Genomic DNA, 19,789 nt, shown 5'->3' on the forward strand with positions numbered 1-19,789 from the left:
TGGGGAGGTTGCGGCACCACCGCCTGTCATGCACAGAGCAGGGCCAATCAGGGGGTTGGGGTGCTCCCCCTGTGACTCACAGAGCAGGGCCCATCAGGGGGTTGGGACTCCGTACCCTGTCACGCACAGAGCAGGGTCAATCAGGGGGTTGGGGAGCTCCCTCTGTCACACACAGAGCAGGGCCCATCAGGGGGTTGGGGGCTCCCCCCTGTCACGCACAGAGCAGAGCCGATCAGGGGGTTGAGGAGCTCCCCCCGTCACTCACAGAGTAGGGCCGATAGGGGAGTTGGGGCACTGCCCCCTGTCACACACAGAGCAGAGCGGATCAGGGGGTTGAGGCGCCGCCACTGTCACACTCAGGGCAGGGCCGATAGGGAGGTTATGGCTCTACCCCATCACACACAGAGCAGGGCCCGTGTGTCTGTGGGGGGGGGGGTTGGGGCGCCGCCCTCTATCACCCACAGAGCAGGGCCGATCAGGGGGTTGGGGAGTCGCCACTCTCACACTCAGGGCAGGGCCGATGGGGAGGTTATGGCTCTACCCTGTCACACACAGAGCAGGGCCCGTGGCGGGGGGTAATGGGGTTGGGGCGCTGCACCCTGTCACACACAGACCAGGGCCGATCAGGGGGTTGGGGGTGCCGCACCCTGTCACACACAGAGCCGCAGGGTGATCAGGTGGTTGGGGAGCTCCCCCCTTTCAGGCACAGAGCAGGGCGGATAGGGAGGTTGTGGCCCCGCCCCCTGTGACACACAGAGCCGCAGGGCAATCAAGGGGTTTGGTCGCTGCCCCCGTCACGCTGATCCTGGTGCCGGGAGGCCTCGCGGCTCCACTGATCCCAGTGCTGGGAGGCATATTACCCTTTTACTATATAGGATAGAGGCCTGGTGCACGGGTGGGGGCCGGCTGGGGTCCTCCGTCACTGAAGCAAGCAAGCCTCATGTTCCCTTCCAGCTGCTTGGCTGCCGGCCGCCATCTTGGCTGGCAGTTAATTTGCATATCGCCCTGATTAGCCAATGGGAAGGGTAGCGGACGTATGGCTAATTACCATGTTTCTCTTTTATTAGATAGGATTTCGGCCCAACCATAATTACTCATTTTAACCTTAATGACCTCTTTAAAGACCCTTTCTCCAAATACAGTCACATTCTGAGGTACTCAAGATTAGGGCTTCAACTTACAAATTTTAGGAGGGCACAATTCAGTCATAACATATACATAACAAAATTTATCATTCTAATCATTTTAAGTGAACATTTCAGTGGCATTATGTACATTAACATTATTATGTAGACATCACCACCATCCATCTCCAGAACTTTTTTTAACCTTTCAATATTGAAACTCTAACCATCCTATCTAATAAAAGAGAAACATGGTAATTAGCGTACGACCGCTACCCTTCCCATTGGCTAATCAGGGCGATATGCAAATTAACTGCCAGCCAAGATGGCGGCCGGCAGCCAGGCAGCTGGAAGGGAACATGAGGCTTGCTTGCTTCAGTGACGGAGGACTCCAACATTCCCTGTCTGCCGCTGCCCGCCTCTGAGCTGCAACTCTAAGCAACTGTTCCAAATATAGAAGCTAAACAAAACCCCAGAAACCTTCTTTAGTCCCGGGCTTCAGCCAGCAGGATCGCAACATTTTTCAAATACAGAAGGTAAACAAAGGCCAGAAACCTGCTTTCAGCAGTGGAGGCCTAAGAGCTGGAGCCAGAGCTAAAGCTGGCCCATAATAAAAAAAAAAAAAGAAAAAAAGGAGCGGTTGGGAGCTTCAGTCACCCGCCAGCCTGAAAACAGCCCTCAGCCCCTCACCCAGACTGGCCAGGCACCCCAGTGGGGACCCCCACCCTGATCCAGGACACCCTTCAGGGCAAACCAGCTGGCCCCCACCTGTGCACTAGTCCTCTACCCTATATAGTAAAAGGGTAATATGCCTCCCAGCACTGGGATCAGTGGAGCCGCAAGGCCTCCCGGCACCAGGATTAGCGTGACAGGAGGCAGCGCCCAAACCCCCTGATCGCCCTGCGGCTCTGTGTGTGACGGGGGCAGGGCCACAACCTCCATATCCGCCATGCTCTGTTCGTGACAGGGGAAGGCGCCCCAACACCCTGATTGGCCCTGCTCTGTGCCTGATGGGGGGAGCTCCCCAACCCCCTGATCGCCCTCCGGCTCTGTGTGTGACAGGGTGCGGCGCCCCAACCCCCCCTCCCCCCACGGCCCTGCTCTGTGTGTGATGGGGTAGAGCCATAACCTCCCCATCGGCCCTGCCCTGAGTGTGACAGTGGTGGCACCCCAACCCCCTGATCCGCCCTGCTCTGTGTGTGACAGGGGCGGTGCCCCAACTCCCCTATTGGCCCTACTCTGTGAGTGACAGAGGGGAGCTCCCCAACCCCCTGGTTGGCCCTGCTCTGTGTGTGACAGGGGGCAGCGCCCCAACCCCCTGATTGGCCTTGCTCTGTGCGTGACAGGCGGTGGCGCTGCAACCTCCCCATCAACCCTGCCTTGAGTGTGACGGGACGGTGCCCCAACCCCCCAATCGGCCCTACCCTGAGCGTGACTGAGGGTGGCATCGCAACCTCCCGATCCGCCCTGCTCTGTGCATGATGGGGCGGCACCCCAACTCCCCAATCGGCCCTGCTCTGAGCCCGACCAGGGGCTTCACCTAGGGATTGGGCCTGCCCTCTGCCACCTGGGAGCAGGCCTAAGCCAGCAGGTCGTTATCTCCCTAGGGGTACCAGACTGCGAGAGGGCACAGGCTGGGCTGAGGGACCCCCCCCCCCCCCCGCAAGTGCACAAATTTTTGTGTACCGGGCCTCTAGTCTATACTAATAAAAGGGTAATATGCTAATTAGCCCGGATAGACCGGACGTTTTCCAGATGTCCTTCCTGACAATACCAGGGGCATGGCTGGCCTGCAAGCTTCCTGCAGCCCCTCACCCAGGCAGCCCCACCCCCCAGTGGGGACCCTCACTCCAATCTGGGCCGTGGCCAGCCTGCAAACCCTCAGCTGCCCCAAGCCCAGGCTGGCCCCACTCCCCAACAGGGACCCTAACCCCAATTGGGGGCATGGGCAGCCTGCAAACCCCTGGCGGCCACTCTCCCAGACCGGACCCACTCCCCAGCGGGGACCCCCACCCTTATGGGAGCATGGCCGTCCTCCAAACCACCAGCGGCCCCTTGCCCCAGCTGGCCCCTCCCACCTCGGGGACCCTCCACCCCGATCTGGGGCCCCTTCCGGTCAGGCCAGCCAGTCACCCATGCACCAGTCCTCTATCCTATATAATAAAAGGATAATATGCAAATTGACCCTAACAGCAGAATGACTGCTGGACCAGTCACTATGAGGTGCACTGACCACCTCTTGGTCCATTTCTCTGGCTGACAGGCTCTGATCGCCTGATGGCCTCCCGCTGCGGGGGTGGGGCTGGCAAGCGGGCAGGAACAGCCGACTTCTCGGTCCCTTCCCCTAGCCGTCAGGCACCAATCACCCCATGGTGAAAGAGGATCCCTTTGCGGCGGGTAGGGCCGGCTGCAGGCAGCTGGGGAAGATGGCCCTGATCGCAGGCCAGGCCTAGGGACCATACCTGTGCATGAATTTTGTGCTCCGGGCCTCTAGTCTATGTATATAAAAGACTAATATGCTAAGTGTCTGACCATCCAATTGGTTGTTGTGATGTACACTGACCACCAGGGACAGACGCTCAATGCAGGAGCTGCCATGACACACACACAGAAATGGCACCACAGACCTGGCGTCCACAAAGCAACACTTGGCTTCCCCTAAGTGGGACACAGGCCCCGCCACCACCCTGGAGCGACAGCTCACCAAATCACAGCCGATGTTGCCAAGACCCCAACGCGCAAAATGCGGCTCCCAGCCCAGTCCAGCCCAGAAACAGTCACTGTGGGTACTGAGTAATGACATCACGTAGCAATGCCAGCTTCCTCTCCCTAGCAACTAGCCTCCTTGGAGTTCCTTCAGCCAGGAACATGACTTGCTTTATAGCCAGGTGGAAACATTTCACACTTTAACCAAATGTCTGTGAAGCGTTTTCCCATGCCTCATCTCATTTGATCCTCACAGGAGTCCCGGAGTAGGTAGGTAGAGATTCGGTGGAATCCTATTTTCTTTTCATTAGCCAGAAAACAGAGATTTAGAAATTTTAGAAACTTGACCCGACTGAAAAGAAGTAAGAAATGGTGGACCTTGAAAATGACTTCAGGTTTCTTCACTGCGCAGAATATAGTCGAACACTGCTGCAGTTAAATATTTTACCCTTTGTCCTCCCTGCGTGGTCTACAATAATAATCTGCTTCATGTTGATATTTACTGCTGTGTTGCTGACCTGAAAGAGACGTTGGTGTGCTTCATTTGGCTAAATCAGAAAGCAGGTCTAATTAAGCAAGTTTATTCTATATCTATAAAAAGCTAAGTTGACTTGCACATGTGCGATACATATAAAGCACTTACTGCCGCCAGTCACACATGTGTGTTTCCATCTGTCATTGTGGATCGTGAATTTGGTTGGCATTTCTATTATAGGGAAAGAGCTAATAGCGATATTAAAATATTTCTTCTAATTTCCTTTCAGTGTGCACAAATTCGTACACTGGGCCACTAGTTAAATAATAACTCCCTAGTCTCCCCTCCTTTGCTCCAGGCAGCCATTACTCTACGTTCTGTTTCTATAAAACATTGTTTGAGACTAATTTTTTCATCATTAGTGAGACTTTGAAGTTCCCCCAAATTAATTATCTTTATGCTAATTATGCCACATATATTCAGATTTTTTACATAGTTAAGTTCTTTAAACTCTGAAACCATATCCAAAATTTTGTCCTTATTTGTCTTTTTTAGTTTTTTTTTTAAATTACAATTTACATTCAACATAATTCTGTGTTAGTTTCAGATATACAGCAAAGGGGTTCTTGAGAGAGATTCCAGATTTCTCATTAGCCTTAGAGACTTGGTGTACTCTTGTTCGATTATTTTTCAAGATAATTCAAGGTTTTGATTTTTAAAATTTAATTTTTAAGTTGATAAGTTGATGTGTAATTTGCAAAGAAAAAAGGTAAAAGGAAATTTAAATATGTTGAAGTCTTATTGTTTTGAAATATGTTTATTTGCTATTTTGAAAATGATCAATAGTTACTTTAAAATACCTTTTCTAATTCTCTTCATTTGGGGAGATTTGGTTTTTATTCCTATTCTCCACTTCACTATTTTATACTGCATTAGATATGTATTTTGTCAACTTTGTATCTTACTGTAAATGTAGATATTAAAGAAAAGGTTTCCATACAAAATAATCTGTCATAGAGTTATTATTGTCTTTATTTTACTCATATTTTCGTTCAGCACATATTTGTTTTCTGTTATATGGTAAACATTGGATATACTACAAAGAAGAATAAGACATGGTTTTTGTCTTTAAGGAGGTAAAAATTGTACCTAGATGGGTCCAAATAAATTCTTATGTTTGAAAGAAGAGTAAATAAAGAAGTAATTGGTGTTGGTCCAAATGAGAAATAGTGGAGAAAATCAGAGTCTAGGAACTTCAAGGCCTATTGGTGTGTGGCCGGCAGTGGTTGGATATGAGTGAAAGAACAGATTTGTACAGACAGAAGGACTCGCTAGTGATGAGGCTTGAACATGGTTGGAGCACAGGTTTTGAAGGCCTTTAGTATGAAAACAAGTACACCCTACAAGCAGAGAGTTCTTAGACATTTTTAAGTCTTAGAGTGAAAGACAGGATCTGAGACTGTTAGGTGATGTTAGCTACTCTTATTACATAGTAATTAAATGCAATGTGAATGTATTTATACTTGTATAATTTTAAAATTACCATTAGGTGGTTTTTCATAGATTTTTGGGAAATACTGATTATTTCAAAAATATTAACTATATTTTAATATATTTTATATTTGACATATTTAAATACTTGACATATTTAAAAATAATATTTACCTTCACTTTGTGTCTTTTAATTCCTTTTTTCCAGAGATAAGGAAGACTGGATGGATGAAGAACTAATAGAACCCCTGAAATATGCTGAACAACTTCCAGTAGCTCAGATAATACACCAGGTTTGCTTCCAGTTTATTCTTTTTAAAGAAACAAGTTTTTTAATCTCTGAAAAGTAATTGCTTTTGTTAGGTTTTTCAGAATCAATGTGCTATTGCTGAAGGCATTCCAGGCCGTCTACCCGTGTTTAGATTCCACCTATTACATTTGGGAGTCTCATTTAAAGTACAGTATTAAATGGCTGCTTGCTGTGTAACAGTAGAATTCTTACTTATATAAAATACAGGGTAAAATCATAATTATCTTTTGTGCATTACTTAACAATAAGACTTAATTCGGGAAACTTTCATTTGAACCATTGTATATAGTACTTATTACTTACTGACAAGGGAAAAGAGTTGAAAAAATATAATTTGGTGTAATTTTTTGACTAGTTAAAATGAGAAAACAGTATTTCCCTACTTTTTTTATACCACCCCATTATCAACTCTTGGGAAGTGTAATTTTAGATGTCATGTGGGCAGTTTTTTCATTTCCAATTATAATTCCTCCCATCTCTTCTACATAACTGTAATTTTAGAAAAGGCAGCGTGATAAGTAAACTTACATTCTGTACTGTGATTTTGACAGCATTTAAAGTCTTCCTTGCTGGATTAGAATCTAAGAATTTGAAATAGTCTGTTGACAAGAGTTATGGCCTTTAGACTTATCAGAATTTCCAGAATCTGTAGATAATAGAAAATATTAAAATCCCTTGGAGGTCAGAAATTTTCAGAATTTTAATGAATGTTATTATTATAAGTCTTTCTATATGTCTTTGTTAATCATAAGAATTTTTATTTAGCTGATATAGGTTGATTAGAAGAGTGCCAATTTGAAAGTATTAAAAGAAACAGGCTTTTTAAAATGTTGGCTATAGAGAACTTTACATTGACATTAAAATTTCATATTAAAATTCTGTGAGACATTACAAAAAATGGTCAGAAATTTGCCCCTTTGGGGAAGCCTACCTGTGCTTGGTAATCAGGTTCATTTATATGTCAGGAATTCCCTAGAGTTGTCAGAGCCTAAGTGACCTAACAGCCTGCAAATGTCACATTTAAAATTCTGTCTTCATGCCTGAATCTCAGCATAAATGAATTAAACAGCAGAGCAGGAGCAAGTCAATATGTTCTTAACAGTAAGAGTGTGCAATGACACAGTTTGTGGTTTGCTCAGAATAGGTAAATAGATGCTGCTCAGACCAGTTCACCTACAGTAAAATCTGAAACAGGAAGCAAGAATTAACCTTTAAGATGGTTGGTTGATCAGATGAAATGTCAGTCATATTTTTATAGCAGAAAAGATCCAATAAATTATGGTTTATGTAACAGCTATTATAGACTGTATGAATTCAAAGATGAAAATTTTTGACCCTGATGAGAACTTTTATCATAATTTTTGCAGTATAAAAAGCTGTATTAATTTAAGCACTAAATTATGAACAGTATAGTTATAATTCTATAGTGTTCGAATTAATAAAAATTCTGATTTTTTAAAAAATTTTCATCATAGGGATTCATTTTCTTTTATTTTTATTGAATAAAATTACTTCTATTCTCAAGGGGTAATCAGGAAAGGTCACTGTTAAACCAGACTCTTATCTATTCCTCTTGCTACTTCCCTTTACTGTCAATACTACAACTTTGGGACTGTTACCATTGTCTGTCCAAGTGGTTGTTAAGAAACATGAATTATGTTGCTAGAAGTTCACTTATAAGTGGATTATTTGACAGCAACTTCTCCCCCTAAAAGCATGTGATAATTAGGTTCAGCCAATCCCATAAAAGCTTTTTAATCTGTAGCATATGTAAATGATAGTATTATTATAGCATATATCTAACCTCTACTTGAAACTATTTTTATACTGTAGTAACTATTTTCCTCTAATCTTGACACATGCTTTTTTCATATTTTGGAGCAAATGTGTCATTTCTATTTGAAGTAATGCTATTTATTCACGTTTTCTATCTCCTACTCGATTGCCTTTCTGGACATTCTTGATATTCCTTTCAGCATCTTTCCTTGTACCATGTATGCATGCATCTGAATGGATTGATAGGTATTTTTAATGGTACCCTGAGAGTCAGGAGCACTTCTTTTTCCACTACCCAGGAGCCAGGCGCCAGGGCCTTTCATTGGTAGCAGTTTAGAAACTGCTAGAAAGGAGGAGCAGGGGCGGAAGCTGTAACGTGAGGAGCAACGTAAGAAATAGGAGAGAAATGGGTCTTGGTCAATTAAGTAATTAATATCTTGTTACTCAAACTGCATTTTATTAGCAGGACTTAGGCAAGATTCTTCTTATTGCTATTTTATATTGCCAAATTGTGTACTATTTTTTAGGGGTCCTAGCAAATATGATTGTTCATCTAGGAAACCCATGAGACCCAAGTTATAAACAATAGAATTAACCAGGTAGCCAGATACAAGATAGGTAAAACTGATAGCTTCTCTTTTTTGCAATAAGCACACAGAATGAAAATGGGAAACATTTTCTTTCACAACAATGAAAAGAACAATAACATACTTAGGAGTAAATGTGATAAGTAAACCAAAGGACCTATGTAATAATCTTGGGAACATAATATGTTTCATAAACAGAAAGGTATACTAAATTATTTGATGATGTGGGGAACTTAATATAAAAGCATGATTTTTCCCAAATTATTGATTCTAGTTGGAATGGAAACAAGTTTTGTGTGTGTGGTTTTTCTTTTTTTAATGTTAGGGAAAAAATGACTGACTTCTAAATGGATACAGACTTTCTGTTCTTTTGGAGTGATAAACATGTTCTAAACCTAGATAATGGTGATCATTGCATAGCTTGGTGAATATACTAAAACCTTTGAGTTGTACACTTAAAGGGTGAACTTAAGGTATGTGAATTATATTGCAGTAAAGATATTTTTAAAGTTAAAAATCATCCATTTCTGGCAGGGATGTTAGGAATAAGATACTTGTATACCTGGGTAAATATCTCAATTATTTTTATCTTCTTAGAAGGCATCTTGCAACATCCTATATAATAAAGAGCTATTATGTAAATAGTCATCACACCCTCGCGCTGGAACTGCTTAGGCACTCAACACTGGGGAGAGAGGAATGGGGACCAGCCAGGCACAATTGAGCTCCCAAGAGAGGAATGGGGATCAGCCAGGCTGTGGCCCGGGAGAGGGACAAGCTGCCTGCCCTGTGGTCCCAGGTGCCTGTGGCTACGCCTGCGCCTGTGGCCTGGGAGAGGGACAAGCCACGCGCCCTGTGGTCTCGGGTGCCAGTGGCTGTACCTGCGGCCCGGGAGAGGGACAAGCCACCCGCCCCGCAGTCCCGGGCGCCTGCGGCTGCGGCCCAGGTGAAGCCTGCGCCTGTGGTTGCGTCCAGCCTGGGCAAAGCCGGCCCGGGTCCTGGGTGTCTGCGGTCAGACAGAGGGAGGGAAGCCCGAGTCCTGGGTGCCTGAGACCGGCCAGAGGAGGGAATCTTGGGTCCCAGGTGCCGGGTGAGGCAGAGTCAGTTAGGGGTGATCAGGCCAGCAGGGGAGCAGTTAGGGGCGATCAGGCTGGTAGGGGAGCAGTTAGGGGTGATCAGAAAGGCAGGCAGAGGTGGTTAGGGGCAGTTAGGCAGGCAGGCAGGCGAGCAGTTAGGAGCCAGCGGTCTCGGATTGCGAGAGGCAGTCGGACATCCCCCAAGGGGTCCTGGATTGGAGAAGGTACAGGCCAGGCTGAGGGATGCCCGTACCCCCCTACCCCCCCTTCATGAATTTCATGCACCAGGCCTCTAGTCCTTTTCAATATTTAATATATATATTCTTCAACCCAGTGGTTCCATTCATGAGTATCTAGCATGTACTACTAACATATAAATTAAGATCTAATATATAAGAATTGTAGTACAATGATATTCATATCAGCCTTACTTGTGACCACAACCAATTGGAAATAATGTGAATGCCCCTCTGTCTAGTTGATATAGATCACCTAGCTAACTTGGAAACCCCAGTATGTGTGTGGATTATATCAGTGATAAAGGTCACATTACAGATCAGTGAGAAATTAAGGACTATTCATTAAATGATGTTGGAACAATTGATTAAGTATTTTGGCAGACACTTGGAGAATCCTCCCTGAAAACACTAGCCTAATAGAAAAATAATACACATTTTGACATTTGCACGACCCTAGTTTAATAGCCATGTCTCATTCTGTTTTGCCCCACTAGAAGCCCAGCAGTTGACAGTGCTGCTAATAATGCATAAAAGTCTCCTCATCAGTGTTTTATTTTCTCTTAACTATGAAGATACAACCAAGAATCATCAGACTTTTAGGGAATATCTTCATTATGAAAGACAAAGATCAAAATAAGCAAACGGAAATTTGCAAATTAGCAAATACAGATAATGCCAACCACTGAAGAAATCATCATCATCATCATCATCATCATCATCATCATCATCACAACCACTGCCACCACCACTTCAGAAAGAAATGAGAAAATATTTTATTTGTGAAACAGGATACTATACAAAAAAGGAATATTCAGAAAACAAGGAATAGCTCTTAGAAATTAAAACTATGAAAGTAGAAATAAAAATTTCAGTAGAAAGTTTTGAAGGCAAAGTTGAGGAAGGTGGGACAAAAAGACAAAGAGAAGGAAAATTGGAGGAATACTTCTTGTGAGCAGAGTCACTGACAGGTATTTATTCTGGATTATCTTGTCGAAGATGTTTGTATACTGAACAATCTTGGAAGATGGAAATAGTGACTCCCCCAGGAACAAAGGGCAGATTTGCTTACTGTGTGGTATAATAAAGATAATGTTTTCCTCCAGGGCAAAGGTTGGACAGATTTTTTGTGGCCTCAAAAAATATTCAGTATTTCCTAATCTGGGGATTCTTTGTCTGTTACAAAAAACCTACTGTATGCATAGCTTCTACCTAGTCCTGCCACTGCATTGTCCCCATGGGACTGGGAGGGCAAGGAGAATTGGCACAGACAGGAAGCTCAGGCCGCTGTGCGTAATACAGTTCTTTGTCTCTAACCCAGGAGTCTCATGTGTTCTGCCAGTATCTGTGAAACTTCCAGGCCAACTTGTTACCTTGGAAGCAAGATAACACTCCAGATCCTTCACAGTTTTAGACAATAATTGATGAAATTCAGCATCTGACTAACAAAAATACTAGAAAAAGGGGACAAAAATAAATGAAGGGAGGCTATTCTAAATAATACACTAAGTTTTTCCAGAATTTACTGGTTTACTAAATATACTTTAAAACAAATAGACCCAATGCCATGGAATATCATTTTGAAATTTTAGAAGAGTAAAAAATACAAAGGCACTAAAATGTTCCAGAATGAAAAAAAAGGGCTACAATCAAAAGAATAAGAATCATGCTACAGCTACAATAATCAAAACAATAATCAAAACAGTATTGGCAGGAGCAAAACAGACACACAGACCAATGGAACAAAACTGAGAACTCAGAAATAAACCCACATGTATATGAGTAATTAATTTTCAACAAAGGACCCAAAAAAACCCATACAATGGAGAAAAGAAAGCCTCTTCAATAAATGGTGCTGGGCAAATTGGAAAGTCACATGCAAAAGAATGAAACTAGACTACTATTTGACACTGTACAAAAAAAATGTAACTCAAAATGGATTAAAGGTAATCCATTATCTTTAAGACCTGATACAATTAAATACATAGAAGAGAACATAGGTACTACATTTATGGACCTTGGTGTCTGACAGGGCTTTATGAATTTTACCCCAAAGGGAAGGGGAATACAAGCAAAAATAAGTGAATGGGATACATTAAACTATAATGCACTGCACAGCAAAAGAAACCATCAACAAAACAAAAAGACAACCAACCAAATGAGAGAAGATACTTGCAAATACCTCTGATAAGGGGCCAGTTTCCATTATATATAATGAACTTACACAACTCAACAACAAAAGAACAATCCAGTTTAAAAGTGGGCAGAGACATGAACAAACACTTTTCCAAGAAGACATATAAGTGGCCAACAAGTACATGAAAAGATGCTCAACTTGTCTAGCTATAAGAGGAATGTAAAACAAGTATATATGGTAATGGAAGGAGACTAAACTTTGAGTGATGAGTACACAGTGCAATATACACTGAGTGGCCAGATTATTATGACCACCTGATGTTTGTAGGCAAATTAGCTATAATTTCGCGCTGAAGTTGCTAGAGGGCCAGACCATTATAAATAGGGAAGCAGGTTGTTTACCACGACAGTAGAAGTGATTTTTTTCTGAAGATATGGGTAAACAATGCAATTTAAAAGCCTTTGAGCGTGGGATATATACACATACATACACATACACACACACACACACACACACACACACACACACACACACACTGAATGGCCAGATTATTATGACCACCCCATCAGTACTTCGTTGGGCCACCTTTTGCCTTTAATACTGCAGTGATTCTTCTTGGCGTTGACTCCACTAGATGTTGAAATGTGATGCAAGGAATCTGACACCATGCCTGATGAATAGCACTGTCAAGTTCTGTGTGATTTGATGGTTGTGGAACCAGCTGCCTGATGGCTCTTTTAACTTCGTCCTACAACTGCTCAATTGGATTGAGATCTGGTGATTGTGGGGGCCACCTAAGCAAGGTAAAGTCTCCCTCATGTTCTTGAAACCACTCCTGCACGATACGAGCACCGTGGCATGGCGCATTGTGTTGTTGGAAGAAGTCATCTCCATGATGGGATACGCCATCAACATGATAGGATGAACTTGATCAGCAACGATACTTAAGGTATGTTGTGCTATTCAGATGTTGTTCCACATGAATTAAACGGCCCAAATCATGCCAGGAAAACATGCCCCAAACCATAACACTGCCCCCACCAGCTTGAAGGGTTGTACTCATGCTTTCATGCTGTTTCCGCCAAATTCTCACTCTGCCATCTGCATGCTGCAACTGGAAACGTGATTCATCGGACCACATGACTTTTTTCCAATGCTCGACTTTCCAATCCTTGTGTTCCTGTGTGAATTGGAGACGTTTTATCTTGGTAACTGCAGACAGCATAGGTGTTTGAACAGGCCTTCGGCTTCCATATTCCATACGATGCAGTGTACGGCTAATTTGCCTACAAACGTCAGGTGGTCATAATAATCTGGCCACTCACGTTCAATATATCCCATGTTCAAAGGCTGTTAAATCACTTTGTTTACCCTTATCTTCAGAAAAAAATCACTTCTACTGTCCTGGTAAACAACCTGCTTCCCTATTTATAATGGTCTGGCCCTCTAGCAACTTCAGTGCGAAATTATAACTAATTTGCCTACAAATGTCAGGTGGTCATAATAATCTGGCCACTCAGTGTATATAGATTATGTATTATAATATTGTATACTGGAAACATAATTTTATTAACTGATGTCACTCCAATAAATTTAATAAAAAATAAAAATAAGTAAAAACAAGAATCAAAATGCTATCACACTTCTCAACAGCAGCATTTAAAACAAGAAAGCAGTAGAGTGATGACTACTTATAATTATTTAAAATAATTTCTAATTTAAGATTTTATTAATTGCTAAATTATCCTTCCAATATCATGATGCAGGAAATAGTGAGGTCTCAATAAATAGTTTTTCCCATTCATCGTTTCTCAAGAAAATTCTGGAGGTATGATTTGTTGAATAAAAGAAACCAAAAACCTGAAATCATATTATCCAGGACACAAGAGATTGATTCATCAAGGTGAGATGGTAGTAAAATTCCCAGATTGATAGAGAAGGGAAGTCTAAGTGATCACTGTGTAGAAGCTTAAAGAGTATAGACTATTCAGTAATATCTCAATCAATCTAGAAGAAAAAGTACAAACCCACGTATGCTTTAAACAACTTCAACTTACTCAAGTATTATATATCAATAACTACTTTGTGCCTTGACAGATGTTTATTATCCACTTTTTTCCCCCACTGTTCTTATCCATATCCAGGCTTTCTCTGGATATCCTGCTATTTTAATCATATGGCTTCTTGCAAATCTTTTAATATTTTATACAATTAGTAGATGGCAACATCTCTTTTTCTTAATGCACCCCTGTACTGTGTATGATGATGACACAGTGTAACCTTACTATTCTCTTTCAATCAAACAAGCTGCTCAAAAATCACTGTTAGTGCTATGTATCCATTAAAGATTTAGTTTACTGGAGAGAAGTACTGGAGAGTGTCCTGTTGGATGCTGGCTTAAATCTCAGAAGGTTGTCTTGCAAAGTGTGGCTTCATCTATGCTTTGTTTTACCTTTTTAATCCTAGAGATAATTTTTTTCTAGTATATCTAGTCCATATAGTTTCCTGATATGTCCACTATTTTCATTGGGGGTAGTCTTGGCATTTGAGTGGAACAGTTCTTTTACTGTGTAAGACTGGTCAGTGTTTTAGAGGAGATTTGGCATCCCTGGTCCTCCCAAACACTGGTTACCATTGGCAGTCCTTAGTCATTATGGTACCACATAATGCCTTACCTTTTCTGAACTCCTTCCTCCCATGGAGGGCAGTACTGCCTCACGTTGAGGACCACTGCAGGTAATTGTTTGTAGTATGTGCCCACAGAGCTTTTGTTTGTATAGTCCAGTCTCTTTTTTTTTTTTTTTTTATCAGAACTAAGTTTAATTTAAACATGGGATTCATTATCTGTATGGCTTAAATAAAAGAAATATCCAAGTACACTGGATGGAAATAATCCTTTGTCTAATAACAGAACCGCATGTTAGATTACCATGTGAGTTAGAATGCCATCTGCCTGGGAATAATGAGTCACCTCCAGTTCCTTGGACTGATTCATCACCAAGAGATAAACATATAAGCCTATCAATTATATAATCTCTAACAAAATATATTTCCATTTATCTGAAATGACTTTTTCCCTTGAGGAAAAAAAAAACACATTGACTACAATTTTTGTAAGGATTTTCAAATATTTTCTAATGCTTGAAACGTTAAAGCAAAAAACTCAAAAACACTTTGTTTAGTCTAAAATGAAACAACAACAGAGATACTGCTGGGGTCCAACCCCAGCAGGTCCAGGGGTCCCCAAAGGTGTGGACGGAGTCGGCAAAGAAGGAATGACACAGAGACAGCGTTCAGTTGATCAGCAGCCTAGCTAGGATCTCTAGCCAAGTTCTGGTCAGGATCTCCAGCGAAGTTCTGGTTAGGATCTCCAGCCAGGTTCTGTGTCCATGTTCCCTTGCTAGGTTCTCCAGCCAGGTTCTGTCCAGGTTCTCCAGCCAGGTTCAGTCACCAGGTTCTAGTCAGGGTCTCTTGCCATGTTCTATCCAGGTTCTGTAGCCAGGTTCTGTCTCTAGGTTCTTCAGCCAGGTTCTCTCGCTAGGTTCTGTCTCTAGGTTCTGTGGCCAGTTTCTGTCCAGGATCTTTTGCCATGTTCTCTCCAGCGAAGTTCTTCTGTCTCTAGGTTCTGTGTAGGTTCTGTGTCTAGGTTCTGTGTCCAGTCTCTTCATATTATAATTGTGACAGCCTATATAATGAAGAGGTAATATGCAAATTAACCCTCACACCCTCACAAGATGGCTGCCTACGACCAGGCCAGCAGGGGGGTTAGTGAGGGATGACCAAACGACTGAACAAGCAGGCTGCATGGGTCAACCAGGCCGGCTAGGGGGGCAGTTGGGGCAGCCAGGCCAGAAGGGGGGGCAGTTGGGGGTGATTAGGCTGGCAGGGGGACAGTGAGGGGCGACTAGGCCGGCAGGGGGGGCATTTGGGGGCAACACAGCTGGTGGGGGGGCAGTAAGGGGTGACCAAGCTGGCGGGGGGCCAGTTAGGAGCGACCAGGCCAGCAGGGAGGGGGCAGTTAGGGGTGACCAGGCCGGCAGGGGCGAGCAGTTAGGGGCGATCAGGCCGGCACGCAGAGGCAGTGAGGAGCCAGCAGGCTAGTGGGGCAGGGGGGTCAGTTAAGGGCTACCAGGCAGGCAGGCAGGTGAGCGATTAGGAGCCAGCGGTCAGGATTGTGAGAGGGATGTTCAGCTTGAGGGACAATCGGATATCCCCCAAGGGGTCCCTGATTGGAGAGGGTGCAGGCTGGGCTGAGGGAACCCCTCCCCCCCCGCACGAATTTATGCACTGGGCCTCTAGTTTAAAAATAAGTATACAGATGTTTCTCGACTTACAGTGGTATTAGGTCCCAATAAACACATCATAAGTTGAAAATATTGTTAAGTCTAAAATGCATTTAATACAACTAACCTACCAGACATCATAGCCTAGCCTCACCTACCATAAACATGCTAAGAGCACTTACATTAGTCTGCGTTTGGGCAAAATCTTCTCCTTACTGCTGCCCAGCAGCATGAGAGAGTATCGTACCACATTTCACTAGCTTGGGAAAAGATCAACATTAAAAATTTGAAGTATCGTTTCTACTGAATGCTTACTATCACTTTCACCCCATTGTTGAAAATTTATAAGTTAAACTATCCTAAGTCGGGACCCTTTATAACAGACTCTCTTCTCACTTCTCTACATTCTGAGATGTCTTGGATGCTGCATTTCCAGCTGTGTACATGGATTTCCACCATTTTCAGTTCTGTCCTTTTTTATGATAACTCTTTATATTGTTTTACTATAGTTATTTTGGCATTTTAATGTTTTTCTATTCCAGTAAGGCCTACTGCAGTATGGCTAAAGGTTGACTAAAATGTCTATCAAGTGGAAAATCTCTGACACCATTTTAAAAATGTGCCTATTGAATTATCGGTATCTGGAAACTCATCAAAAGGTTGCTGAATCCTTTTGATGGGTTTCCAGGTATTGATAATATCACTCCCCTGTCCAAGGACTAAGGTTGCTTTAAAATGTTAAAGCTTTCCCTAATTATAGCATCTTTAAAGCTGAAGTCTAGTGAAAAATAATATTATTCACTTATTTTCATTCAAATTATAAGGCAGATAATTAAAATTAAACTACTTTAAAGGCCATGTGCTATTTTTAAATATCAATTGGGATGTTGTTTTAAATGTATATAGATTAATCTCAGCTATCATATTATAACTTCTGACAGTCACTTCAAAATGTCATTTTTGAAGGAATAAATGAAACTATTTCAATACTATTTCATCAGCTTTATGTAAGTTTGAAAAATGTTGTCCACCTATAAATTTGTCATTAGAGTTTCTGATATATTAAATTTCTCTATTAGAAATGAAAAGTGTGAGCCTTACTGGTCATTAAGTATCCTATATAATAAAGAGGTAATATGCAAATTAACCCTCATGCCCTCAAAAAATGGCTGCCTATGACCAGGCCAGCAGGGGGGTTAGTGAGGGATGACCAAACAACTGAACAAGCAGGCTGCGTGGGGCAACCAGGCTGGCAGGGGGGCTATGAGGGGTGACCAGGCCGGCAGGGAGGGCAGTTGGGGGCAACCAGGCCTATCGGGGGGGGGAGTTAGGGGTGACCAGGCTGGCAGAGGGGGGCAGTTGGTGGACCAGGCCGGTGGGGGGGCAGTAAGGGGCAACCAGGCTGGCACACAGAGGCAGTGACGGGCAATCAGGCCGGCAAGGGGGGGGGGCAGTTAGGGGTGACCAGGCAGGCAGGCAGGTGAGCATTAGAGCCAGTGGTCCAGGATTGTGAGAGGGATCCCTGATTGGAGAGGGCACAGGCTGGGCCTCTAGTTCTAAAATAAAAACAGATACCAGTTTTCACCAAATGTCTAAACATTTAAAAGGTGAGAAGATCTGATGTTTGTGAAGATGCAGTGAGATGGACATGCTCATAAATTGCTGATGGGAATATAAGTTAATGCAGCCTTTCTTAGAAGTCATTTATTTGTGTGAATTTATAAATAATAATAGTAATTCTACCTCTAGGATTTTATTCAGAAGAAGGGATTCAATTATGACAGAAAGATTTATGTTTAAAGCCGTTATGTTCATTACAGCATTTCTTAGGAAGCAGCATAATGTAATACAAACAGTGTACTGGAATTGAATCCAAAAATCACCATTTAGTGACTGCTTGATTTGGGGCAAGTCCCTTAGTCTTTCTTTTGCAAATCATACATTGGAAATATGATGATGGTAACGGTAACAATAATAACAACAATGAAGAGAGTGACAGCTTCATCTGGGTTAAATGTTGCTGGATATATCTAGTTAGGTTCTTCAGTTTTCCATAGCAGCTGTTCCTGATATTTGTTACACTTCTATCCTCTTTAAAGCTCAGCTTAAGACTTAGCCTTCTAAGTCTGGAGAACAATTGCGGTCATTAGGCAAAAACACCTTTAATACACTTTCAATGTACCTTCAAACTTATTTGTATCTTTATGAGTCTTTCTGTCCACCTCAAAGGAAGACGTGTGTGAATTGTATCAGCGATAACCTTGCTTACATAGTCAGGAACCTGTTCCATCAGTTATGCTTTTCTCTCTTGTCTTTATACTCCCCACTGCTGAAAAGTGCTTTAAAAAATCTTCCTCAGTCCTGCTCTCCCTTCCAGCTTCACTCTTTCCCCTTTCTCTCTTATTGATGTTTTAAAAATAGACTAGCTCAGTACCAGAAAAACAACCCAATTAAATGAGCAAAGGACATCGTAGATATTTCTCCAAAGAAGATATACAGATGGCCAGTACGCGCATGATAAGAAACTCAACTTTACTAATCAATAGGGAAATGCAAATCAGAATCACAATGAGACACCTCTTCACATGCATTAGGATGGCTTTACCAAAATAACAAAAACAGAAAGTAATAAGTGCTGCTGAGGATGTGAAGAAATTGGAACCCTTTGCAGTGGAAATGTAGAATGGTATAGCCACCATGGAAAACTGTGTGGTGGTTCCTCCAAAAATTAAAACAATTACTATATGATCCAGCACTTTTACTTGTGAGTACATACCCAAAAGAATTATAAGCAGGGATTCAAAAAGATGTTTGTACCCCAATGTTTACAACAGCATTATTCACAGTATATCAGTGAATAAATGGGTAAACAGTGTGGTATATAGTGTCAGTATATTATTCAGCCTTAAAAAGGAAGGATATGCTGACAAGTGCTTGGATTTTACGATGTTGTGCTAAGTCAAGTAAGCCAAACAAAAAGTACAAATATTATATGATTCCACCTAGATTAGTCAGATTCATAGACACAGCAAATAGAATATAATGATTACCAGGAGCTGAGGGTGGAGGGACTGGGGAGTTTTTGTCTAATGGGTACAGTTTCAGTTGGGGATGATGACTAAGTTCTGGAGATGGATGGTGGTGATGGTTGCACAACAGTATGAGTGTACTTAAAGGCACTGAACTGTGCACTTAAAAATGATTAATATGGTAAAGTTTATGTTATGTATATTTTACTACAATAAAAAGAATAAACTAGTTTTATTCATTTTACTCCCTTTTTCCCCCTCAGTCTACTTTATTATAGTCTGTATCCCAGCAACTGCTCTGTAACTGTTCTTGCAAAGTGCACTAAAATTTCCCAATTTTCATATCATCCAAATCTTTGACTTCTTTGTAGTATTGAACTCTATTAATCTCTCTGAAAACTCATTTTGTTGTTGTTTTCTTTTGTTGTTGTTGTTCTTGGACCACCACTGTATACTGGTTTTATACCCATCTCTCTGATTTCTTCATTTGAAAAACCTTTGCTGATCTCCTCCTAGACCTATCTTTATGATTCTCTTGTACAAATTCCTATTGAACATG

General features: G+C 42.4%; 1 protein-coding gene across 1 annotated transcript in view; it reads left to right on the forward strand.

Moving 5' to 3' along the window:
- Positions 1-19,789, forward strand: part of PIGK (phosphatidylinositol glycan anchor biosynthesis class K) — a 100,158-nt gene that overhangs the window by 63,247 nt on the left and 17,122 nt on the right. The window contains exon 10 of the mRNA XM_081086537.1: positions 6,005-6,089. Coding sequence (XP_080942663.1) covers positions 6,005-6,089 — 85 coding nt within the window. The remainder of the gene's footprint in view (positions 1-6,004; positions 6,090-19,789) is intronic.

The sequence above is a fragment of the Myotis nattereri genome, assembly GCF_964212035.1.
Source record: "Myotis nattereri genome assembly, chromosome: 3".
Classification (NCBI taxonomy): Eukaryota; Metazoa; Chordata; class Mammalia; order Chiroptera; family Vespertilionidae; genus Myotis; species Myotis nattereri.